Genomic DNA, 26,135 nt, shown 5'->3' on the forward strand with positions numbered 1-26,135 from the left:
TTTGCATTCCCAAAACGCATTCCCACAGAGGGTGGAGGGAAGACGGCCCAGAGAAGACAGCCAGCTGGGGAAGACACAGTTTGAAATGGGCAATCCACACGCCTAGATTTGAGAGGTGACTTCATTACTGCATTTTCATATTGAAAACATCAGCATTCAGGATGGTCTCAAAAGTCACCAGGATAATAGGACTATTCTCTCTCTCGGCAACATCTAATAAAAAGCTCTTAAGCACACCCCAGTCCCTGGTTTTAGAAAACATGGCAGTAAATTATCTCCTAAGAATGCTCAGTGAGTCTGCAGCGTTTCTTTCTCTATTCAGACAGCCTTTCTCCCCACAGTGAGGGAAGACGACTGAGAACACTGGAGTCAACCACCCAGGAGACAACTTCTAGCTGCAGGTGGTCTGGAGAGAAAGAAAAGAAACCTGACCAAAGGCTCTCACAAAAGAAATCTTCCAGAAGCAAGTTGGTGAGATTTCAGAACACCCTCCATATCATGAATTCAAAAATAAAGGCTCCGTGATTTCTGAATATAAATTGTAATTTCACTAAGCTGCCTAAAAGGGACATTTGATTTCAAACATACTCTCTGATCTGGGCGGGGCAACTAGAGGAAAAGGGGTGTGAGGGTGGTAAGATAAAAAAGAATGAGGATCTCCACTCCAGGTAGATACCGAAGCTGTGTCTATACACACACACACACACACACACACACACACACAGAGAGAACTCGGTAATGATGTCGTTATCTAGATGGGCACAAGCCCAAATTATTCTGGGAAAAATATTCTGTGGCCAAGTCAGTTTGGGAAACACTTCCTATTCTGCACCCCTCCAGGAGAAACTCAGTGAACATTAGCATATTAAAAGCTCAAAGAATTCCTACAATGAAAAGACTTGTTAGGCTTTTTTTAACCCACTGTTTCCCAAATATATCAGATCATAAAAGTCCCTTTTTTTCTGAATAACAACTAATATTCCATGGTAACCCTTTCATACTAATATTTTACGCTAAAGCACTTAGGAAAGGTGAAGTCTAGACATTTCATATCTAAAATAATTTTGCCTTACTCATCCACATAATTGACAGAAAAGTGAGGTTATTTTCTTTCCCTCTGAATTGATTTGCCTCAAATATTCACGTCATTTGCATGGCATAAATAAGACCATACAGCCAAGGCTTCCGAGGGAAGTTGTCTGACACTAATAAGATTTTTTTTAGGCCACAGTAATAATCCCGATTTTCAATTAGGAGATGAGAGTCAATATACTAAAATTCTCAAAATAATCACCCAGGCTTACATTCGCGACTCTCCCGCGGACCTGCCTGGCGGTCACAATTGAACGCAGAAATGGATCTTGCTTTTAAAAGTGGAGAAGTTCAATGTGTTCTTCGAAATTATCTGAGACAACTGCATCTGAAAATAAGTATGAAATTAGTGCTCTACGAATCAAAGACCCAGGATTAATCCTGTATAATCAGCTCAGAAAACCTTTGGTAAAACTGTTCAAGCTGAATTCCATACGGAAGTTCAAACCTGTGTTTGGTCAAGTGATTGGGTGACGGCTTCAAAGGCTTGCATTTGTTTCAGAGGCTGCTTAGTTTCATGCAGAGGGAGATGAGTCCCCCAGAGAAATCACCTCAGAGGGCTAGCGAATCCACAGTACATCAATCTCTGTATTGCTGTAAATGTTCCTGCATGGTTTGACCCTCTCTCCAACAGAGACTAAACACCTTTGTTTTAAAAAGCCAAGCTGTCAGCACCTTATTGAAAGCGCCCCAGTGAAAGCAGTGAGCTCTGCCTTCATCTGAGATGCACTTAGAGTTTCCCCGGTGCACAGATCTCAAACCCTGCTGCACAGCTCAGCCCCAGCCGGCTCTCTTTTCGGGGCATTTCGCTCTGTTCGAAATGATGATCCCAGGTAACATTTCCACATTGGCTGCCAGGGATCTTTATTTCTTTATGTATTTTTAACATCTTTACTGTAGTATAATTGCTTTACAATGGTGTGTTAGGTTCTGCTTCACAAGAAAGTGAATCAGCTATACATATACATATATCTCCATATCCGCTCCCTCTTGCATCTCCCTCCCACCCTCCCTATCCCACCCCTCTCGGTGGTCACAAAGCACCGAGCTGATCTCCCTGTGCTATGCGGCCGCTTCCCACTAGCTACCAGTTTTACATTTGGTAATATATATATGTCCATGCCACTCTCTCACTTCGTCCCAGCTTACCCTTCCCACTCCCGATGTCCTCAAATCCATTCTCTACGTCTGCGTCTTTATTCCTGTCCTGCCCCTAGGTTCTTCAGAACCATTGTTTTTTTCATTCCATATATATGTGTTAGCATACGGTCTTTATATTTTGCTTTCTGAGTTACTTCACTCTGTATGACAGACTCTAGGTCCATCCACCTCACTACAAATAACTCAATTTCGTTTCATTTTATGGCTGAGTAATATTCCATTGTATATATGTGCCACATCTTTATCCATTCATCTGTCGATGGACACTTAGGTTGCTTCCATGTCCTGGCTCTTGTAAATAGTGCTGTAGTGAACATTGGGGTGCATGACTCTTCTTGAATTATGGTTTTCTCAGGGTACATGCTCAGTAGTGGGATTGCTGGGTCGTATGGTAGCTCTATTTTTAGTTTTTTAAGGAACCTCCATACTGCTCTCCATGGTGGCTGTATCAATTTACATTCCCACCAACAGTGCAAGAGGGTTCCCTTTTCTCCACACCCTCTCCAGCATTTATTGTTTGTAGATATTTTGATGATGGCCATTCTGACTGGTGTCAGGTGATACCTCACTGTAGTTTTGATCTGCATTTCTCTAATGATTAGTGTTGTTGAGCATCCTTTCATGTGTTTGTTGGCAATCTGTATATCTCCTTTGGAGAAATGTCTATTTAGGTCTTCTGCCCATTTTTGGACTGGGTTGTTTGTTTTTTTGATACTGAGCTGCATGAGCTGCTTCTAAATTGTGGAGACTAATCCTTTGTCAGTTGCTTCATTTGCAAATATTTTCTCCCATCCTGAGGGTTGTCTTTTCATCTTGTTTATGGTTTCCTTTGCTGTGCAAAAGCTTTTAAGTTTCATTAGGTTCCATTTGTTTATTTTTGTTTTTAGTTCCATTTTTCTAGGGGGTGGGTCAAAAAGGATCATGCTCTGATTTATGTTATAGAGTGTTCTGCCCATGTTTTCCTCTAAGAGTTTTATAGTGTCTGGCCTTACATTTAGGTCTTTAATCCATTTTGAGTTTATTTTTGTGTACGGTGTTACAGAGGGTTCTAATTTCATTCTTTTACATGTAGATGTCCACTGTTCCCAGCACCACTTATTGAAGAGGCTGTCTTTTCTCCATTGTATATTCTTGCCTCCTTTATCAAAGATAAGGTGACCATAGGTGCGTGGGTTTATCTCTGGGCTTTCTATCCTGTTCCATTGATCTATATTTCTGTTTTTGTGCCAGTACCATACTGTCTTGACAACTGTAGCTTTGTAGTATTGTCTGAAGTCCGGGAGCCTGATTCCTCAAGCTCCATTTTCTCTTTCTCAAGATTGCTTTGCCTATTTGGGGTCTTTTGTATTTCCATACAAATTGTGAAATTTTTTGTTCTAGTTCTGTGAAAAATGCCATTGGTAGTTTGATAGGGATTACATTGAATCTGTACGTTGTTTTGGGTAGTATAGTCATTTTCACAATGTTGATTCTTTCAATTCAACAACATGGTCTATCTCTCCATCTGTTTGTATCATCTTTAATTTCTTTCATCAGTGTCTTATAGTTTTCTGCATACAGGTCTTTTGTCTCACTAGGTAGGTTTATTCCTAGGTATTTTATTCTTTTTGTTGCAATGGTAAATGGGAGTGTGTCTTTAATTTCTCTTTCAGATTTTTCATCATCAGTGTATAGGAATGCAAGAGATTTCTGTGCATTGATTTTGTATCCTGCTACTTTACCAAATTCATTGATTAGCTCTAGTAGTTTTCTGGTAGCATCCTTAGGATTCTCTATGTATAGTATCATGTCATCTGCAAACAGTGACAGTTTTACTTCTTCTGTTCCAATTTGGAGTCCTTTCATTTCTTTTCTTCTCTGATTGCTGTGGCTAAAACTTCCAAAACTATGTTGAATAATAGTGGTGAGAGTGGACAACCTCGTCTTGTTCCTGATCTTAAAGGAAATGCTTTCAGTTTTTCACCACTGAGAATGATGTTGGCTGTGGGTTTGTCATATATGGCCTTTATTATGCTGAGGTAAGATCCCTCTATGCCTACTTTCTGGAGGGTTCTTATCATAAATGGGTGTTGAATTTTGTCGAAAGCTTTCTCTGCATCCGTTGAGATGATCATATGGTTTTCCTCCTTCAGTTTGTTGATATGGTGTATCACATTGTTTGATTTGCGTATGTTGAAGAATCCTTGCATTCCTGGGATAAACCCCACTTGATCATGGTGCACGATCCTTTTAATGTGCTGCTGGATTCTGTTTGCTAGTGTTCTGTTGAGGATTTTTGCATCTATGTTCATCAGTGATATTGGCCTGTAGTTTTCTTTCTTTGTGACATCTTTGTCTGGTTTTGGTATCAGGGTGATGGTGGCCTCATAGAATGAGTTTGGGAGTGTTCCTCCCCCTGCTATGTTTTGGAAGAGTTTGAGAAGGATAGGTGTTAGCTTTTCTCTAAATGTTTGATAGAATTCTCCTGTGAAGCCATTTGGTCCTGGGCTTTTGTTTGTTGGAAGATTTTTAATCACAGTCTCAATTTTAGTGCTTGTGATTGGTCTGTTTATAGTTTCTATTTCTTCCTGGTTCAGTCTCAAAAGGTCATTCTTTTCTAAGAATTTGTCCATTTCTCCCAGGTTGTCCACTTTAGTGGCATATAGTTGCTTGTGGTAATCTTTCATGATGCTTTGTATTTCTGCAGTGTCAGTTTTTACTTCTCCTTTTTTCATTTCTAATTCTACTGATTTGAGTCTTCTCCCTTTTTTCCTTGATGAGTCTGGCTAATGGTTTATCAATTTTGTTTATCTTCTCAAAGAACCAGCTTTTAGTTTTATTGATCTTTGCTATTGTTTCCTTCATTTCTTTTTCATTTATTTCTGATCTGATCTTTATGATTTCTTTCCTTCTGCTAACTTTGGGGGTTTTGTTGTTCTTCTTTAATTGCTTTAGGTGTAAGGTTAGGTTGTTTATTTGAGATGTCTCTTGTTTCTTGAGGTAGGATTGTATTGCTATAAACTTCCCTCTTTGAACTGATTTTGCTGCATCCCTAGGTTTTGGGTCACTGTGTTTTCATTGTCATTTGTTTCTAGGTACTTTTTGATTTCCTCTTTGATTTCTTCAGTGATCACTTGGTTATTCAGTAGTGTACTGTTTAGCCTCCATGTGTTCATATTTTTTACAGTCTTTTTTCCTGTAATTTATATCTAGCCTCTAGTATTGTGGTTGGAAAAGATACTTGATATGATTTCAATTTTCTTAAATTTACCAGGCTTGATTTGTGACCCAAGATATGATCTATCCTGGAGAATGTTCCATGAGCACTTGAGAAGAAAGTGTCTTCTGCTGTTTTTGGATGGAATGTCCTATAAATATCAATTAAGTCCATCTTGTTTAATGTATCATTTAAAGTTTGTGTTTCCTTATTTATTTTCATCTTGGATGATCTGTCCATTGGTGAAAGTGGGGTGTTAAAGTCCCCTACTACGATTGTGTTACTGTCGATTTCCCCTTTTATGGCTGTTAGTATTTGCTTCATGTATTGAGGTGCTCCTATGCTGGGTGCATATATATTTACAATTGTAATATCTTTGTCTTGGATTGATCCCTTGATCATTATGTAGTGTCCTTCTTGGTCTCTTGTAATGGTTTTTATTTTAAAGTCTATTTTGTCTGATATGAGAATTGCTACTCCTGCTTTCTTCTGGTTTCCACTTGCATGGAATATCTTTTTCCATCCCCTCACTTTCAGTCTGTATGTGTCCCTAGGTCTGAAGTGGGTCTCTTGTAGACAGCATATATATGGGTCTTGTTTTTGTATCCTTTCAGCCAGTCTGTGTCTTTTGGTGGGATCATTTAATCCATTTTCATTTAAGATAATTATCAATATTTATGTTCCTATTACCATTTTCTTAACTGTTTTGGGTTTGTTATTGTAGGTCTTTTCCTTGTCTTGTGTTTCCTGCCTAGAGAAGTTCCTTTAGCATTCTTTGTAAAGCTGGTTTGGTGGTGTTGAATTCTCTTAGCTTTTGCTTGCCTGTAAAGGTTTTAATTTCTCAATCGAGTCTGAATGAGATCCTTGCTGGGTAGAGTCAGTCATCTTGGTTGTAGGTTTTTCCCTTTCATCACTTTCAATATGTCCTGCCACTCCCTTCTGACTTGCAGAGTTTCTGCTGAAAGATCAGCTGTTAACATTATGGGGATTCCCTTGTGTGTTACTTGTTGTTTTTCTCTTGCTGCTTTTAATATGTTTTCTTTGTATTTAATTTTAGATAGTTTGATTAATATGTGTCTTGGTGAGTTTCTCCTTGGATTTATCCTGTATGGGACTCTCTGCGCTTCCTGGACTTGATTGACTATTTCCTTTCCAATGTTAGGGAAGTGTTCAACTATAATCTCTTCAAATATTTTCTCAGTCCCTTTCTTCTTCTCTTCTTCTTCTAGGACCCCTAGAATTCGAATGCTGTTGCGTTTAATGTTGTCCCAGAGGTCTCTGAGACTGTCCTCAATTCTTTTCATTCTTTTTTCTTTATTCTGCTCTGTGGTAGTTATTTCCACTATTTTATTTCCAGATCACTTATCCGTCCTTCTGCCTCAGTTATTCTGCTATTGATTCCTTCTTAGAGAATTTTTACTTTCGTTTATTGTGTTTTTCATCATTGTTTTGTTTGCTCTTTAGTTCTTCTAGGTCCTTGTTAAACGTTTCTTGTATATTCTGCATTCTATTTCCAAGATTTTGGATCATCTTTACTATCATTACTCTGAATTCTTTTTCAGGCAGCCTACCTATTTCCTCATTTATTTGGTCTGGTGTGTTTTTACCTTGCTCCTTCATCTGCTGTGTGTTTCTCTGTCTTCCCATTTTGCTTAACTCATTGTGTTTGGGGTCTCCTTTTTGCAGGCTGCAGGTGCGTAGTTCCCGTTGTTTTAGGTGTCTGCCCCCCGTGGGTGAGGTTGGTTCAGTGGGTTGTGGAGGCTTTCAGGTGGAGGGGACTGGTGCCTGTGTTCTGGTGGATGAGGCTGGATCTTGTCTTTCTGATGGGCAGGACCACATCTGGTATGTGTTTTGGGGCACCTGTGGCCTCTTTATTATTTTAGGCAGCCTCTCTGCTAATGGGTGGGGTTGTGTTCCTGTCTTGCTAGTTGTTTGGCATAGGGTGTCCAGCACTGTAGCTTGCTGGTCATGAGTGGAGCTGGGTCTTAGCGTTGAGATGGAGATCTCTGGGAGAGCTTTTGCTGTTTAATATTACTTGGAGCCAGGAGGTTTCTGGTGGGCCATGTCCTGAACTCGGCTTTCCCACCTCAGAGGCACAGACCTGACACCCGTCCAGAGCACCAAGACCCTGGCAGCCACATGGCTCCAAACTCCAGGACTACACACTCTGGAGGCACTCCTCTGGACATGCTGCCTCTCCCCTTCGGTCCAGGGTTCTTTAGAGAATTCATGTTTTGAGCGACGCTACACCACGTCTCTAGTTACCGATCTGTCCATTTCACTTTGGCTGTGAATATTCTGCACTCCAAGGATTCCATTCCATTTCCAATGTTAGCTGTGAAAACGGCTCTAATTTTTTCCCTAATTTATTGTTAGATTTTCAGCTCATGGAATGTGTCTGTGAATCAGGCAAACTGAAGGGGGAAGAAGGGACTGATGGATTAGGCTCCCATGAGAACAAGAACAAGGCCGTGTTTGATTGACTGCTGCCGAAATATGGCATTTTGCTAATTACGAATGAGCATTATGGAACCACCTCTGAGGCAGCCTGTGGCATCTCCATCTCTGCTTGTGTTAGTGAAAGCTGCTGGACTATACTTAATTAATATTAATGATGAACACACTCTGTAAACCATGGACCCCAATTTTTAAAACATACTTTTGCCTTTTTTTTTTTTTTTTTTTTTTTTCTGTATGCGGGCCTCTCACTGCTGTGGCCTCTCCCGTTGTGGAGCACAGGCTCCGGACGCGCAGGCCCAGCGGCCATGGCTCACGGGCTTAGTTGCTCCACGGCATGTGGGATCTTCCCGGACCAGGGCACGAACCCGTGACCCCTGCATCGGCAGGCGGATTCTCAACCGCTGCGCCACCAGGGAAGCCCGACTTTTGCCTTTTTATGCTATACAAGTAAGCATCACTTTGCACAATAGATTTGTTTCTGGACAGTGCATGTAAATGGATGTTTTGAAAATCAAACCATATTGTGAATGCATGGCGTGAGCTTACTATTTAGAGGAAACCTGCGGTGAGTCATTTTCAAAGTGAAGGATTCTTTTTTAAGGGTGAAAAATTACCTTTTTATCTGTTTGGAAATATATGAGAGAATTCTTGTGACAGGTTTGCTTCAAGTGGGAAAACATCTCTATATGGCTTTTCTTCTTCTCTCCCAGGTAAAATTGTGAGTTCCAATCATTCAGTGATAACCATCATGTGGCCAAACTACACTGGGAAGGAGTGGGCACGTGCATGTGCATTTTCCCAGGTTTTTTATTATGAGAGACCATCATGATTCGTGTGCTTTGTCCCGTGCTTTCTTTTGCAAAGGAGGAGCTATTTAAATGCTATTTATGAGAAACACTGCTTTGAAACCTTTGTACACATGCACCATTCACATTATTGGAATTAAATGAAGAAAATAGTTTTATACCATAGGTTCAAATGGGGGAAATTATCTGATGACTTTAAACTAGACATGGTTTGACACGCTCTGGTGTGCATAACGAACTGTCTCATCATAGCTCATCAAACGTTTTCTTACATGGAATTAAAGACAACAGATCTGAACTGAACCATGACTTTAAAAGTCAAGTTAGTTTAGTTTAGATCTAAAAATGTTAGCAAGAGTAATAGAGGGATGTATTCTTAGGAATAACTCCTAATATTCTATAATTTTGGAACAGGGCTTCTAGGAATTTAATATAGAACTTTATGCAAAAGGATGGTCTTCGGGAGTCCTGTTCTTCCACACAGGTGGTCTCTTAACCAGGATAATTCAGGCTATCCAGAGAAAAGATCACTTTCCAGAACGTGGAAATTCATTTCCTTGTACTGATATATTTATTTTACTTACAGTTTCACGTTCTTATAATAATAGAGGAGCCAGTAGAAAATACAAGTGGTGTCAGATTCTAAATTAGGTGACAGATTGGGAAGATTTCATTGAACCTCCTTTGACCGTATTTTATACTTAATTTACGTCACTTTCAGAATCAACTTGCTAAAGACAGTGTTTTGCTCAGAGTTGTTACCTTCTAAAACTGTTTTAGACCTTCGCTTAATATACCACTTAACTAAATCCCTTATAGTATACTTTTCCTAGCAAGGGAAGGAGAAAGATTAGTCTGTTGGGCCTGAAAGATATCTAAAACACACACACAAATATTTTTACACAGTGCATATCTACTTTACGGTGATACCTTCTTAAGCCAGTGCTAAGGAGTGAGGGAAACAGCACCTCTGTGGATTATTTTTCATAGTTCAGTCAGCAATGTGTTTACTAAGTCACTGTTACAACTACGTGCTGATATATTTTGATATACAGTATGTTCTACAATAGTGTGTCTTCTGAGATTTCATTCTTATTTTTAAAACCTATTTAAATGTTATTCTACCATCCCTCCCAGCAAAAACAAGCTTATTTCTCAAGGGATTCAGAGTCAAACCTGATCATAATTAAAGGCAGAGTCTGAAATGTCTTTTTAGACCAAGGAAACAGAAGCAGGTTTGCAGCATCAGGAATGATTTGCCCAGGCAAGGGAACAGAGTGTGTGTTTCACAGAATGGCGGGGCCTAGTCCATGAAATTTTATTCACGTTTTTTTTGTTATTCAGACAAATCCCCTTATGCATGCAAAAAAATGGGAATTTAGAAAAGGATTCTGTGCTACTTGATTAGAAAACTGCCAATGTGCTTGTTATAATATTTCAGAAATCATTATTCATACAGATGTGAACCAAGCAATCCACAATTATGACTCCACAATTATGAAATTACCCCAGTGAGGATTTTACCAAAGGTGAGAGGCTATCCAGGGAATCAGGGGCAGAGAACGCCTTTGGTCAAGTTCTGGTCCTCTGTTATCTCTGAGAAGGCATTGCCATTTCCCAAGACAATGGAGTCCGGGTGGATTCCGGGATTGGCCATTTCACGGGTAGGCAGGAAGGCTGCAGTTCAGGGCTCTCTTACCAGTCAGCCTGACACAGAGCCCAGCATTACTGGCTGCAAGAACTTAGTGTCCATTCATGAGCCTCAGTTTCTTTTGTGTAAAATGTGTAAGAGTGGTGCCAACATCTCATCGGGTTGTGAATATTCAATTAGCTAGTGGACATAAAACACTCAGCAGAGTGCCTGGACTTCATAAGTTCTAGCTTTGATTTTTAAAAAATAACCCCAGAATTAAAAGCACAAGTGTGGCTGTGATAAGATGCTGTGATGAGCTCCCAAGAAGAAGAAAGTGCCTAGTACCCAAAGTGCATGCATTTAAGACATATCTGCCATTCTTCATTTTTATCCTCGGGGCCTGGGGTAGCTGGGTCAACAGAGGAAAGATTCAAGGTAGTCCAGGTTTGCTCGTTCTGGAGACGTCTTCCTCCAACTGGGAGCCTCTGGGACAAGTGAGGGAAGGGAGGGAAAGGTTCCCCAAGTGACTGAAGATTGGAATGTAGTGCAAATGTCACTGATTCAGAGCACTGAGTGATGACGACAGTACTAACCCTACAAGCATAATGAATAGTGATAGTTAACGTGTATTGAGAGCTTCCTATATGTCAAGCACTGAGAGAGGCACTTCAATCATTCAGTCCCACCATGCAGGTGCTATTACTTACCATCCCCATTTTACAGATGAGGAAACTGAGTGACAGAGGGGAAGTAACTTGGCCAAGGTCACATGACTAAAAGATTGAGAAGGTGGAATCTGAACCCAGGCAACATGGCTCTGGAGCCTGTCCACTTCAATCTCTACATTACATGGCTTTCCATGACTACACTACTCACACATGCACGTGCACACCTTCAAGCATTTTACTTCTTCTTATGATACCACCTTTTCAATATGGATTGAGGAATCTAAGAATAAAAGATCTCAAAAATGTTATTATTGGGCTTCCCTGGTGGCGCAGTGGTTGAGAGTCCGCCTGCCAATGCGGGGGACACGGGTTCGAACCCCGGTCCGGGAAGATCCCACATGCCGTTGAGCGGCTGGGCCCGTGAGCCACGGCTGCTGAGCCTGCGCTCTGGAGCCCGCGAGCCACAACTCCTGAAGCCCATGTTCCGCAAGAAGAGAAGCCACCGCAATGAGAAGCCTGCACAGCACAACGAAGAGTAGCCCCTGCTCGCCGTAACCAGAGAAAAGCCCGCGCACAGCAACGGAGACCCAATGCAGCCAAAATAAATAAATAAAATAATAATCATTTGTTAAAGTGTTATTATTATTAATTCAGAATAACTGACACCTTCTGGATCCTTATTTTCCTATGTACCATTCACTCGATAACAATTTCTGGTTATCTACTGTGTAGCAGGTCCTGTACTAGTTGCTAAGGAAACACAGGCGAATCCATACCACACTTCTCCCTAAGGAGCTCACAGACTTGTGAACCTATTATGTCAGTAGAGCCAAAGGTGCTACCTGAGGTTCTAGAACCCTCTGGAGTGGAAGACTGGTGGTATTTGTTGGGCTTTTCCAAGCAATTTGGTCATCACTGTCCCGGTGTCCTCGGCACAAAGACTGACCAAACCAGACTGAAGCGACATGAGAGGCAACCTCCCCTCAGGTCTTCAGTCAGAGCTGCCCCTCTGTGAAGTCTGAGAGTTCGTGTTGCTCCACACCCCCCCTCCTAACTACCTGATATTGTCCAACTGGTTTAATATTTGCTCTCTGTTGCACGGGAAAGAGTCTGCCGGCTTTCTCAGAGTGAGATCATCACTTCTGGTGTGAAACTGCTCCTTTCAGAGAGTTACAGAGGTATTTTTTAATGTGTTGCCTAAGAAACACACATTCCAATCCTGTTGCAGCATGTCAAAAAAAAAAAAAAAAAAGGCCCAATCAAATTTTTAAAAATCCTGGAACCACAGGCATAGCTCACAACTAATTATAAAGCCAGACTCACCATGAACTGCTACAGTCTTGAGAGAGAAGTACAAAAGGAAGGAAGGATGGAGAACCCCTGGAATTTCAAATGCGTCAATCCCTCATCTTTTTCAGAGGTGAGATGCCCGCTATTGCTTGGTTCCTATTGCCCTGGCTTTAGGAGCATGAATATGACTTCCAGGTCTTTATGCCACTGGGCAAATCAGTGACTGCCCGCGCGCCTGCTCTGCGTTTCCCTCCTGCGCAGAACCTGGGCCCAGCAATCTGTGGTTTCAAAGTGGCTGCCATTTGGACCATGGGTCACTGAGGTTTGTCTGGGAAGGACCCCCAGAAGTATCTTCTCTGAGTGTCTTTACATCTTTTCTGTGTCTCTTGGCTTCCTGCCACCCTGAATATCACAGCTCTCTCTGAATACTATAAATTGAGCTGAAGTTGATTTAAATTTCAGGCAGAAAACCACATTGCTTCAAACCACAACCATTTTTTTATGTTTAAAAAATCCATCGAGATATAATCTTTTAGCCCCGCCCCCCCAAACACACACACACACACACACACAAACTCTTTTTAGCAGACAGAGAGGCAGATCATTTTAATCAAGAGGCTGTCACTGAAATTGTAAGCAACGTTCCTTCAAAGTTCATGGCAGCGGTGAACTTTTAAATTGCTCAGTGACTGTCAGGGTCTAATTTTCAAGGTGTGGTTACCACAGTAGCAACCTGGAATTTTAATCCCGTTGTAAAGGTCAAGACAGGTCACTGGCTTCGGGTCCTCTTCAACCTCAGAATAAGAGAGACAGCTCCCCACCAAAAGCATGAAGATAAAGGGTGGACCTAACCCCCAAATTCCATTCTCTAAGACAGTGAGATTGTGAAACACATTTGATTTTGTTTAACTGCTCAAATTCTTCTGCAAATGCTCAAACTATCACTCAATCAAATAATGATCCCTTGTGGGTGGGTAGGTGGGTAGGAGAATGGACTCACGCTTCTCAACACGGTGGACATCCGGAAGCATGCTGGGACATCTAACCTAAGCAGGAGAGGAGTGGCCTGCATAGCGACTGGCTTTCAGTCCACCCATCTCGGCGTTGGGAGTTGATCCTTTGATTCAAACCACATGGACACACCACTTGTGGGAAGTAATGGCAGATACTAGCAAAAAGAGCCCTTCACTAGGAGTCAGGAAGTGGAACCGAGCCTTGCAGCAGCGAGTTGTGTGAGCCTGGGGCCTGCGCTTAAGCCATCTCACTGCTAACATGGGCGAAGAACAAGGCGAATGATGGATGTCAAAGCCCATTCAGGAGCCCATCCGGTGGCGGCGCATTTCATGACAGAGTCTGAGCAGTAGTGCTTCTCCATGTTATAGCTGTTGAAACAAAGGCTCAGAAAATGCCATCGCTTCTCGGCCTTTTGGCTAAGATCAAGTGTAGAAAATGCCAGGTGACTTCATCAAGTCACACAGCAGGAAGCGAGGGAGCTGGGATTTGAGCCACCTGGCAGCTGAGGTCCCTCCCCTCTCCTGGCTCCCAGAATTGAGTCAAGCCTGAACGTGCTGAAGATAATGCTGTGTGGAAATGGAAAATGTCATAGAACTGGAAGAGTATTATCCGTCTCTGTACTTAATTCATAACTGTTCAATCGAAACTTTATAGGGGTGTGGCAGATAAGGTATCAGAAAGACAAGTTCAAGTTTTGTAATCCAAGAATCCTAGAGTGAAAAGTCCATCTCCTTCCACAACTGGCTGTGTAATCCTGAGCCACTCATTGAAAGGCTCTGAGATGCAATTTCCTTCTCCAGAAGGTCAGCGTCATCTTACCGAGGGGCTGTGAGGATGGCAGGTGAGGAAATGAGTGAAGCAGAGAACCCCAGGCAGGCCCGGTTCCAGCGCCATCAACGGCATTGGCTGTCCGGCCATGGGTGTTTGGGGTATTTGCTAGGCGCCCTCTCTGAGCCTTTGAGAGGACAAGCCTGGGACTGGTGAGGATGAGGGCATCGCGCCTCAGGGATGCCATGAGGATGAAACAGCTACAGCTTGTGAACTGTTTGCCCCCGTGCCTGGCCCACAGACGGTCCCCGTAAGCGTGACTGTGATGACCCAGGCCCAGAGCTCACACGCAGTTAGTTTGCTTCCCCTCTGTCTGTACCGCATGACATACGAAAATGATTTTGGAGAAATAGAGAATGACCCTCTCGATGTCTAGGTATACTAGACAATTTCTAGATACTATAAGCATTAGGTGCTTTTCTGGATTTTTCTCTTGAAAATCTAGAAATAGCCCACATAGCTACAATATTGAGCTATCTATCTGAGATTTTTAAAAAGTGGGTGACTTATGCAGAAATGAGGTCACTCCTGAAATTAGGCAACGGTGGTGGCAGAATTGTAAGCTGGTTGCTCTGTACATCATGACCTTCTACGCCCTCTTCCCCCTCATCGCTCTCTCAGGCACCCTGGAAACTCTGCCAAGGACCAAGCAGTGTATTACAGGTTGTAGTTGGATGCCAAGATCTCTCAGGGTAGCAAAGAAAAACAATTTCGTTCCTTTGGGTTTTAGAAGGCACACTCCAACCCCACCCCGCTCCGTCCCAATACAGGCAGCATATTTGAAGATGCCAATCAAATAGCTTTGAGACCTTTTCCTTTTCTGGTCCTCATATTACAGTGGACAGATGAACCACAAAGCAAGGCATTTGTCAAAGTTTCCAACTGACTTTACTACTGTAATCGTGCAAGCATCTGCTGTGTTCTACCAACACTGCTCCCCACTCATCGGCAAAATGGAAGGGCTTTTAGCAGCTCTGAGAAGGTGTCAAGAGCAGACCATTTAAACAGAACGTTCCCAATAATGAAACTGGGGCAAAATATCTGGCTCTTTGTGAAATGCTTGATAGGATGGAAAAGCAGAATGAATAGCTCAGAAGCGTGGTGAATATTCCTTCTCATCTACTCCAGGCTCAGTTGGGTGGGGTTTTTGGGGGGCCGGGGGTGTTTGTTTCTTTTTAATTTCTAGGAATGATCCATGGGGCTTTCTGCACTGCTGCTATATTTTCTTCATCTGGGCCTGGAAGACTTGTCCGGGCTCTGACTGATGAGTTCTTGGCCCTGCAGCCATCTAGGGAACATGGGGGCAAGGCAGCACGTCCTGATGGAAGTGCAGAGTCCCCGCTTCCAGGCCCAGCTGGGGGACTTTGGTAAATATCTCCCCCCCGCCACCCGCCGCAAGCCTGGCTTCTTTGCACCTGGCTGTCTAACAGGATTGCTGCGGCACTCACATGAGGCTAATACATTGTGTGAAAGTGCAATAAGATTATCAATCGCTGGGCACATGAAAAGTAGCCCTGGTCATAGCAGTTTAGAATCTAGTAACTGAAAATAGAGTGTGCATCTCATTAGATCAGATGCATTAGAGGGGTCTGATATTCCGGGAGACAGAGGATGTGTACGCATGTGTGTGTGTGATCAAAACATTATGTTCAGTTATACAGCTGGAATTATTTTTACTTTGGCCTCTTGCTTATTAACTTCAGCAACTTCCACCAGCATTATTTGCTTCAGTACCATCTACTGTTCAAAATCTCGAGGAGAACTTAGAAATAAGTCCACTGGTTGGTAACGTTGGGAGTAATTTTTATGCTTTTTTTTTTTTTTTTTTTTTTTGCGGTACGCGGGCCTCTCACTGTTGTGGCCTCTCCCGTTGCGGGACACAGGCTCCGGACGCGCAGGCTCAGCGGCCATGGCTCACGGGCCCAGCCGCTCCGCGGCACGTGGGATCTTCCCGGACCGGGGCACGAACCCGCGACCCCTGCATCGGCAGGCGGGCTCTCAACCACCAGGGAAGCCCGGGAGTAATTTTAAAAAATTATTCTGCCATGAGGATCTATCAGTAAAATAAAGCAAGCTTCCAATAATATAAAGCAATTTCCACATTGGTAAGCATGAAAAGTAATGGACAGATCTGTCATAAAAACAGACCCAAATACCAGTTCTCTTCTTTTTTACTTTAACATGGCAAAATGGAGGTTTCTGGAAACGGATGCCGTTCGCATCACAGGCCACCAAAATCACCCTCAAGGGGATCTTGAGTGGTGGTAAAGTCCCTTACAGGCTTGGATCTTTGCACCTCTCACCAAAGGAAGCATCTTACAGGCATGGTGACACCATCTGGCTGCAGGCCCTGAGCTGAGGCTGGACCGGTGCCTGCCCACAGAGCACCTATCAGCACCCATCAGCGTGTGCTGTGTATGAGAGGCCTGACTCAATGACAATGTTCAGATCCCGTCCTTCCCCTGATCAAGACCAAAATGACAGAGACCGTTTTGGCCTCCCCTGGGGTCAGTCTACTTTGGTCTGATACCAGGGCAAGATCACACCTGAATTCAAATCGGGAGGGCTCTCTCCAAACGGCCCATGGGGTGGCTTTAATGCGGGTTAAGAGCATGTGCTCCGGAGTCTGTCCGGTTGCGGTTTTGTTACTGTGGCCCTTTGGGTGACTCACTCCGTATCTCTGAGTTTTGGCTTCTGCTGCTGTAGAATAGAATACGGCTGACTCGTCTGGGCCTGTAAAGAAAGAAAGCGCCTGGCACGCCGTAGGCACTCAGTAGTTAGGAGTTAGTTGAGCTATTGGCGTTACCCGTGCAAGTCTAGTCCTCGGTAACCTGTGAGTTCCCCGAGGGGAGGATGTGCGGCGTTCCACCCTGAGGTACCACCCTGCCTCGCTCAGAGCCTTACACACGGTAGGGGCTCAACCCATTTGTGCTGAAAGGAATGAAATCGTGAGTGAATGAATATAAATATGGATGCAAATCAGGTAGAAAAGAGGAGATACTTGACTTCTCCCTGAGAGAAGGAGAGAGAGATGTTTGTTTCTAATTACAGACATGTCTCACAATCCACCTGAAACATACAAATCTTGGGCACATGAGCAAAGACACGACAATCAAACCTGATCTTTCACGATTTCTGCTCCCTGCGCACAAACGCTACGTTGGCAGCTTTTGTAATGCAAGTGGAAATCCAAAGCTCCCGTCAAAGGAGGCCCAGTTTTCAGTCTTGGTGCCCGTCAAGCACCAGTAGCTTCAGTGCTTCTTGACACGAACATTGCAAATGACAATATTGCTTGTTGTCACATTAGCCAATCTACAGTCCTCAAAATAAAATCCTCTTGATGTCTGATGACTCTTCTTAAGGACCTCGTGCTGATTCATTTCAAACTGTGAATTACCTTTAATTCACAGCATGAACAGGCTCTGCCAAATTTTGTTTTCTCTGCTCCCAGGTGGCTGTCCCTGATGCAGTGGGGAACTTCCAAAAATATATTAAGTCCTTAGGAAAAGTTGGCAAAAGCTCTACGACGCAGGGCATACAAGACAGGTTAAAAGCAAGAGTTGGCATACGTCTCACTTTGAAAGCCAGAATGGCTGCAACCAGTGACAGTCACCAAGATGCCCAGTTTATCGGGAGAGTTCAGTTTGGCTTTTGTAAGCCTCAAGCTGATTAGTAGTATTCCTAAGTTCCAAGTACCGAATCATGTATTCTGATTAAGAATTAATCTGATTAGGAAAATAACAGTCATTTTCCCCCCCCGCCTCGTTACACAGTTACTTTGCTATGGAAAGTGTGTAGCAGACCAGACATCTGTTTAGGAAGGAATATATGAAATTGCTAGAGGTGGGGGTGCTTTCTCAAATCTCAAATCAGATTCTCAAAGCAAACGTTTTCAGTGATGAACATTTTGGTAGAAAGACGGTCAGGATTTTCATAAACGTGTTTTTCGTTTCTTGGGGTTTTTCGGTAAAAAAATTTGTTTCAAAATTCATCTAAGAAATGATGTAACGCTTGTTACTGGTCATAGCAAACCAGAAAACATACTCTTTCTATTCCCTGTGGTAATGAAATCTTCATACCACATCAGTACACGTTTAGAGGTAACGATCTTTCAGTTAAATCAAGCAATTTTGGCCAGGTTTTGAATCATCTAAAACAGAGAGGTATAATTTCTTGTGGGACTGCTTCCCATCAAATTCAGTTCTTCAAGTCTGTTTGAAGCTTGTGCCCCGACCCCATCAGATACCGTTGAGAAGGGACAGCCCGGTGGGAAAAGAGAGGGCTTTGTGCACTCAAGCTTTCCCACGAAGAGCAGTGTAACTGACCCGGCCCTTCTCTGCACTCACAGCCAACATGTCCATTCGAGATAAACAGTCCATTTGTCCTCCCACCGGACTGTGTATACTTCATATGGAGGGACAATATTCTAGCTGTGCTTTTCTCATCTGTAAAATGGGAATGATCTGGAGCCCCTCCAGGGTGACTGCTAAGTGTAATGGGGTGATGTATATAAGAGCACCTGGCATGGGACCTGGCACCTGGCCTTGCGCGCGACCCAACAGCACAGTGATTGATTATTGTCACAGGTGTCCGCCATTCCTGTGAGAGTATAATGTCCTTTCCTCCTAACTAGTGCCACATTCAAGCATTTGTCCATGTGGCATGCCTACCTGTCACCCACAGGTAAACTGGCCACAACTAGACTGTCTTTGTCAGGCCTTCTGTCAGCTCTCTGGATCCTTGGCTGTGATGTTTTCAGACCCGTACCTAATACCGTAAGTGGAGGAGCTGGTATTATGGCAAGGAAAGAACAGCCTAAGGCTACATCTGCCTTTATGTTGAGCTTTTATGGAAATTATCCAGGAATTTTCAATAGCATGCCCTAAAACACAGGAGCTACTTGATTAAAAGGGGGTCTGGATGATTTCCAGCCGGACAGAGTCTAAATGCAAACAGCTGAGGATGACAAAGGAACTGCGTATCTGGAACTGCCATTTTCTCAACTGTCCTCACAAAACTAGCTAAAGAAGTCAAGGACTGACTCGATGGAAACCCTTGAGCTCATGGTTGCTGTCTGAAAATGCTTCTCCGGAAGCATGTGATCTGTCCCTATTCGGGACGGCTCGTGAAAGACCAACAGAGTCATGTATTTTGGCAAAGCCACTGTATGGACAAGTAATTGACGAGATGTCATAAGCAGCTAGATGTAGCCATCCAACCCAATGAGGAAAATCCAAGTTCTTTGGATTTAGTTTCTGTTTTCTCCTTCATTGTTCCTTAATGGCTTCATGAAGAAACTAGAAGGTAACCCAATGTCTGGGGTGTCCATCCATTCAATCCCTGAATCTTCCAATTGAAATAAATGGGTGCTTTAGAGGCAGAACGAACGTGATATTACTGTACAAATACACAACTCCACAGCATGAGAAATACAATTTGACCTGCGACAGCCCATGCCCCACTCTGTTTTTTGGGGAGAGAGACCTTTTTTGGAGGCTTGAAACTCCATTGGATTTAGAAGACCTGGGTGAGGCCTGTTCCAAGACTATAATACAACTCAGACTCACGCAGGGAAACAACACGTGCCAGGTCTTCTTTCCTCCAGAAATTATTAAGGGTTAAAGTTAAATGCACTCTGACCTTGAGTTTAATTACTAAAGAGTAGAGCTGTTTACATTTGAATTGCGACAAGTGTTCGCGTAAATACCTGTATGCGTATACAGTCGGCTCAGTACTTTGCTTCATTTCCCTCAAGGGACTCTATCTCTATACTCTGAAATAAAAATAAATTCCCCCATGACTTAAACTCGCACCCTCTGAATCCTAGGTCAGTGCTTTCCCCCGATACCATCACTGTCATGGAGCAGAGGCTCAAGCCCAGATCTTGAAATTCCCCCAGTCCCATGCTCTGGCCCCCTGGGCCGTCAGCTGGAGCAGGTAGGATGTCACCATTTAGACGGACACCGCATACAAAAAAAGCACTGTGTGGCAATGGAGTGTGCTGAGCGAGAAAAGCTCCCGTTCTCCAAAGGCCGGTGATCCTGGGAAGCCAGGAGCACAGAGCCTGGCTGGTTCCCAGCTCGCACTCAGGGGCTCCTGCACCAGTGTTTTTCAGACCTGATGCCTGGGCGTGCAGTCCTCGAAAACAATCCAGGCCCAAATGGAAGATCTGCATTTTCTTATCCAGGGAAACGAGGCCAAGATGAGGAAAACAAATAAAGTGGCCCAGTAATTAAGGGATTCTGATTTACAAGACTCCCGTCTCTCTCTACTGCAGTGAGGGGTAGAAGCTCGCCCAGGACATTCACAAGCATTGGGAAGGTGTCCCTCCTGCAGCAGGGCTGACTTGGGGCTGCTTCCCACCAAGCTCTAGCCACCAGCAGTCTGTCTACACTCAGGATGTTCTTAGCTGCCTAGAGGATTGCCCTGCCAGATGGAAAAGCCCAGAAGCTGACTTAAAAAGCACACCGTAGTGAAATATGCAAGAATGACTGGAATGGCTAAGCTGATAATAATTTGGAAGCTAAAAGTAAAAATAATTATTATAACTCTGACCTGCCCTGGGTTAAACCTATACCCTACCACAAGAAGGGAATTTATTCCAGCTGAAGTCTGATGAACAATGCCTGGACTTTGGATCAGGCAGCTAAAAAGAGAGCAGTTCACTCATAAAACAGACGCGGTGTCTTCCAGTTTTATGGATGCCTCCTACAGAGAACCTTAGTCCTACTGAATGAATGCACTATATACCCTGTGCTATGAAGTGCTGTTCCCTGGAAATGCAGCCTCTAGCTATAAACCACAATTGACAAGTTTATTTCTGTTAGTTACAAACTATTGAAATATTGCATTTTATGGTCTATACGGAAATCAGCATATTTCACAGCAGGAGCCTGATACTCTTGCTTTAGGAATGGGATCTTTTTACAATGGAAAAATATTTTAATGTGTTTTCATATTTGGAAACCTGCACTGATTTCCTGAATGCTCAACTGTGTGTGTGTGTGTGTGTGTGTGTGTGTGTGTGTGTGTGTGTGTGTGCGCGCGCGCGCGCGCGCGCGAGTGAAGTTTACTGGCTTTGTAATAAGAGTGGGGCAAGTTAGGAGTGGAGGTAAGGAGAATAAGGTCTATTGTTTACTAGGATAACAAGGGGAGGCAATTCAAGATGATTACTGGAAAAGCTGAAATGAACAATATCAAAGATGATTTTTATTTCCACATTTCCATATAATTTGGTCCTTAAATCAAGGTTATAGTTTTATTTTCCTCTTGTCTCTTTTTTTTTTTTCCCTCGATTCTTTAAATGGAGGATTCTTGGCTGTTGAAGTGGAACCTTGAATTAGAAGGCACAGATCAGGCCAGAAAACCAAATAAGAGGTCTGGTGATGGGGTCAGGGCTTTGGGGGCTTTGCCACCAAACAGAACCAAGAATGTGGAAATACCATTGACTTTCCCAGAGCCTCGGTCTATTTGGGAGTCATTCCCAGGTGTTTTCTGCAATTATTCGTGATCTTCCAAAAGGTGAGCAACTCACTTCAAGTGTGCCATCAGGCCAGTCGAATGTTATAAATTATTTCATTTTGAAAAATTTCAAGTATGTGACTGGTACTCACACAGAAAAGTCAGCTTCCATTTTCTATTATTAAGAATGAAAGAAGTTGTGAGAGAACGACTCCCTTGATACTCTCTTGGACAAATGGCTATTACAAAATCCACAACGGCTAGTCTCAGGAAACTGGCTTCTCCGTACCCCTCCTTCAGGGAACATTAATAAAAAAGGAAGACAGCGGGGGTGAATTGCAGGGTCCCGGCTTCTGAACTTCAACCTAGCGCCACGTAATCTCTTATTGCACCTCTTTCTGGCTGCCCTTGTTTATCTTTAATATACAGTCACCAGATGACCTGCAAACAGCAAGGTCCCGGGCTGACTGGCCAGAGCATAATCCATCCAACCTCTCATGTCCGAGCATGGCTGCTTAGGCGGGTCCTTTCTCCATCCTAATCGGTGATGGCTGAATGTTACATATAACGATGTCTGTGGCTGAAGTTACACAATGCTCCAACAACTACTCAAGAATCACCGTTGTTTTGGCGCCCCAGGTATTGACCCAGCCTGTATCTTCTACACCATTAGAGAGCCTAGTGGCGATCCATTCCTTTTGACTGTTACTTGCCTATCGTGGGAAATCTCATTCTCTCCTCTAACCACACCCCATGTTACTATGAGGCGAGGTTCCTGTTTTCAAGGAGCAGGAGAGAGAACAAGATTCGCTCAGCACTGAAGCACCTTTTCCTTGCGAAATGCCCCCGAAGAAGCGTGTGTCAGAAACCTGAGTACTTACGACTTGAACGGTACTCACTTTGTAGAAGCTCTGCTGGTCGGGTCGCTCCACTCTGAAAAGAAAACGCACAGACATTTACCATCCATGTTTTCTACTGTCAAATGATCATTCTGAATGAAATTGGTCTTGAACATGCAGCCCTTCCAGTTATTGTCTTTCACAGAATCCTGCCACGGATAACAGATGGGAGAAAAAAGAAACCAACTGGATGCGTCACAACGTGACTTTTTATTATTGTCGTTATTCCATGTTTTCATGATATTAGGTAGGAAGGAGAAGAAAGCGAGGGAGGAGAGGAGATGTTTGGATCAAGAAGGATTTTTTCGGGCTTCCCTGGTGGCGCAGTGGTTGAGAATCCGCCTGCTGATGCAGGGGACACGGGTTCGTGCCCCGATCCGGGAAGATCCCACATGCCGCGGAGCGGCTGGGCCCGTGGGCCATGGCCGCTGAGCCTGCGCGTCCGGAGCCTGTGCTCCGCAATGGGAGAGGCCACAATAGTGAGAGGCCCGCGTACCACAAAAAAAAAAAAAAAAAAAAAAAAAAAAAAAAAAAAAAGAAGGATTTTTTCAAAACACCTACTTTGTAAGGCGAATCCTGGGGTCAGATGCTGGGACTCCTATAAGGAAGAACACATACAATACAAACATTAGTTAAACGATACAAGAGAAACAAAAGGTCTATTATTTGTTATCACTGAAGATATAACTTGACTAATGTTGGCCAATAGGAAACCACTCTTAAGAATTCCATTAATTAGGCTACTGTCTGCAGCTCTATTTGAAGGATGAACATTTGCCAGCCAAACCAGCTACAACACGGCCATAACTGCCATTTTATCAGAATTACACTTAAGACTGGTATCTATCTGGAAATGTGTGCAACATGGGACCAAATGACCCACATGTGTGAGATTCAAGTGTATAATTTGTCACTTAGCTAGGCAATGACACGTCTATGGAAGTAAAGGGGACTCAGTTCAAACAAACAAGTGATTGTGATTTTTGTAGAAGTGTAAAGAACACTGTAATTAATAGATTTGCTCAGTTGTTCTATTTTATAGAAACAACTCCAATTTTCTACCTCGACGGTGACACATATGCAGTAGATGTATCTTATTCTCACAAGAGACGTGTTCTTAAAACTTCATCACAAATTTGGTGAAGTACAGGAAGCAATTTGAACTATGCAAGTGGAACGAGTTATCTAAAGGGATTTAAATTTTATTTGAAAGTCACCCTCAACACAATTCATTCAGGCTCTCTGGGAGCGTGGACACCTGTGTGGATCCTGACACAACTTGCAGGCAGAAGCTCTGCCTTGATGCACAGGGCACGCACAGCTCCTCGCAGATGGAGGAGAGAATTTCAAAGGCAAAGCAAGTGTTCATTGGAGACAATGAATTCAAGCAAATACAAGAATTCATTATATCAAGAACATACACACACACACATATATATATATATATATATATACACACACATACACACACACATACACACACACGTATGTATAACTGAATCACTTTGCTGTACACCTGAAACGAACACAATATAGTAAATCAACTACAGTTCAATAAAAACATTTTAAAAAGAAGAATTAGTTATATCAATCTGCTGCAAGTAATCTACTCTTTAAGGCTAATCTTGCCACCCTATGGAATGAAAATAACATCACAGCGTAACTTATCTTTAAGAGACGTAAGCAAGAACAGTGATGCTGTGTTTGAATCAAAAGTGGACTTTCCAATCGATTTTACATGATTCTGTTGTTGCCCAAGAGACTTATCTTCTGGCATGGCTACTACTCCAGAAGGCGACCATGAACTCCACAGGAGACGGAAAAGGCCTCCCAACTAAAGTGCTGTCACCAAGCCCACGTAGTTTGCTGCTCAAAGCCTTTTTCCCCGGAAAATTGAGACGTGAAAACCCACAGCACAGGGGGCCAAAGAAAATGACACAGCAAAGTCAGAACTTAGAAAGCACGAGAGTCTATGGCCCATTCAATATAGAGGCGAGCATTCCTAGCCATCTCAATAGCTCCCGAGGACACAATCACAGCATGCTCACAATAATGTCTAAGTGATCAAGAAAGGCTAAAGCATGTTCAGGATAATTTTTATACGAAGTCAGGAAAATATTAATTACATTTCAAAATGATTCCTATTACGTGATTCCTATGGAAGGATAACCTTTGGTTATCCAAGAATTTCAATTATCCAGATTATTATCCTCATTTCCCCGAGTGCCAAATAAATGAGGAGTTAAGCATTTGCAGGTCCTTAATGATATACCGATATTTCTACTTGTTAAAGAGACTTCATTACAATTGTATAGGGCAAGTTTGGGCTTGTATACCTGGGGTGCTGGCCATGCAAGCTCCGTCGTGAATGGAAGAAACGGATGCTTTCTGAGAGGGTGGTGTCACCTAGTCCTGGTGCAGGCACTGAGGAAAGGGCCAGCACCCCAGGTACATGTATTTGCTGGAGACACCCACGTTTTGGAAGATGGAATTTGACCTGGAGCATCTGCAAATCGGTGTGACAAAACATCAGCAGAACACCTGGATCTGAAGACTGGTTCACTCCTTTATTAGCTGAGTGATTCTGAGCGTATTACTTGACTCTGCACCTTAGTTTCCCCCTCTGTAAATTAGGGATGGTCAAATTACCGACCTCTTTGAGTGACAGTGAGGATTCAATTATTTACTATGTATTAAGTGCTTAGAACCCAGGCAAGGCACACGGAAGCATTATATGCATTGTTAATACTATTGTTATTTAAAATGTACTTTTCTTTTAAACCAACATTTTGGCAGGAATCAAGCGAAACAAAAGAGTGGGTGGGTAGCCATCCTGGTTTCACCATTTTATCCCACTTGCTTCTACCTTTATCATGTGGCTGATGGTAGCACAGATAATTGGCAGGAAATGCAAATCAGGCCTGATTCCAAATGGTGCACTTACTACAAAAGCCCATTTCAACAACCAGTTCTATCGTAAACACTTGCCAATGTCAAAATTGCGACTTGCACGAATTACCTCCAAAATTGGAGAACACAGCTCAAAACACTGCAATCGCTATACAAGTGCTGGATTCAGTGCCCAAAACAGATGAATTGATCCCTTGGCTGAGACGCCAGGGAGAAGGATACCAAGGCCAGGGATGTCTGGCGAGGGAGAGTGGGGCCCCGGGAAGGAATGACACAGCCTGGAGCAGGGACAGGGGCTGGCTGCCTATAGTTCTAACCCCTGTCAGAGGTGGGAGGTCATAATTAAACACAGCTTAGGCCAATGTCACTCTCAAAATGATGACTCTGAAAACTAAAGGATGTGAATGGGTTTCTCTTACAGATAAAGTCCACACTCCTTGGCTGGCACTCAAGGCCTTTCCCAGAGATGCACTTATTTGCCTGGGGTTTGTGCCTCTCTGCTCCCCATCACACAAACCAGGATCCAGCCACTCGAGACTGTGATAGTCTACATCCCATCATACCCCTTTGGGTGCCTTTACCACCCTGTTCTGCATGGAGTGTTCTTCTCTGGGGCCCTTCTCCACCTGTCAAAGTTGTAAGCAGCCTCCAGATGCTACCACTTCTGAGCACTTCGTCAATGCCCCCAGGAACTGTTAGATCCTTCTTGGGCCTTTT

General features: G+C 43.2%; 1 protein-coding gene across 5 annotated transcripts in view; it reads right to left on the minus strand.

Annotated features, from left to right (window-relative positions):
- The window catches only part of AFF2 (ALF transcription elongation factor 2), a 491,933-nt gene that overhangs the window by 129,471 nt on the left and 336,327 nt on the right, over window positions 1–26,135 (minus strand). For all 5 annotated transcript variants that reach the window (XM_067023268.1, XM_059050316.2, XM_067023267.1 and 2 more), the window contains 2 exons: window positions 23,070–23,106; window positions 22,509–22,542 (listed from right to left, as the gene is read on the minus strand). In XM_067023268.1, coding sequence (XP_066879369.1) covers window positions 22,509–22,542; window positions 23,070–23,106 — 71 coding nt within the window. The remainder of the gene's footprint in view (window positions 1–22,508; window positions 22,543–23,069; window positions 23,107–26,135) is intronic.

This window comes from Kogia breviceps, chromosome X (genome assembly GCF_026419965.1).
Source record: "Kogia breviceps isolate mKogBre1 chromosome X, mKogBre1 haplotype 1, whole genome shotgun sequence".
Classification (NCBI taxonomy): Eukaryota; Metazoa; Chordata; class Mammalia; order Artiodactyla; family Physeteridae; genus Kogia; species Kogia breviceps.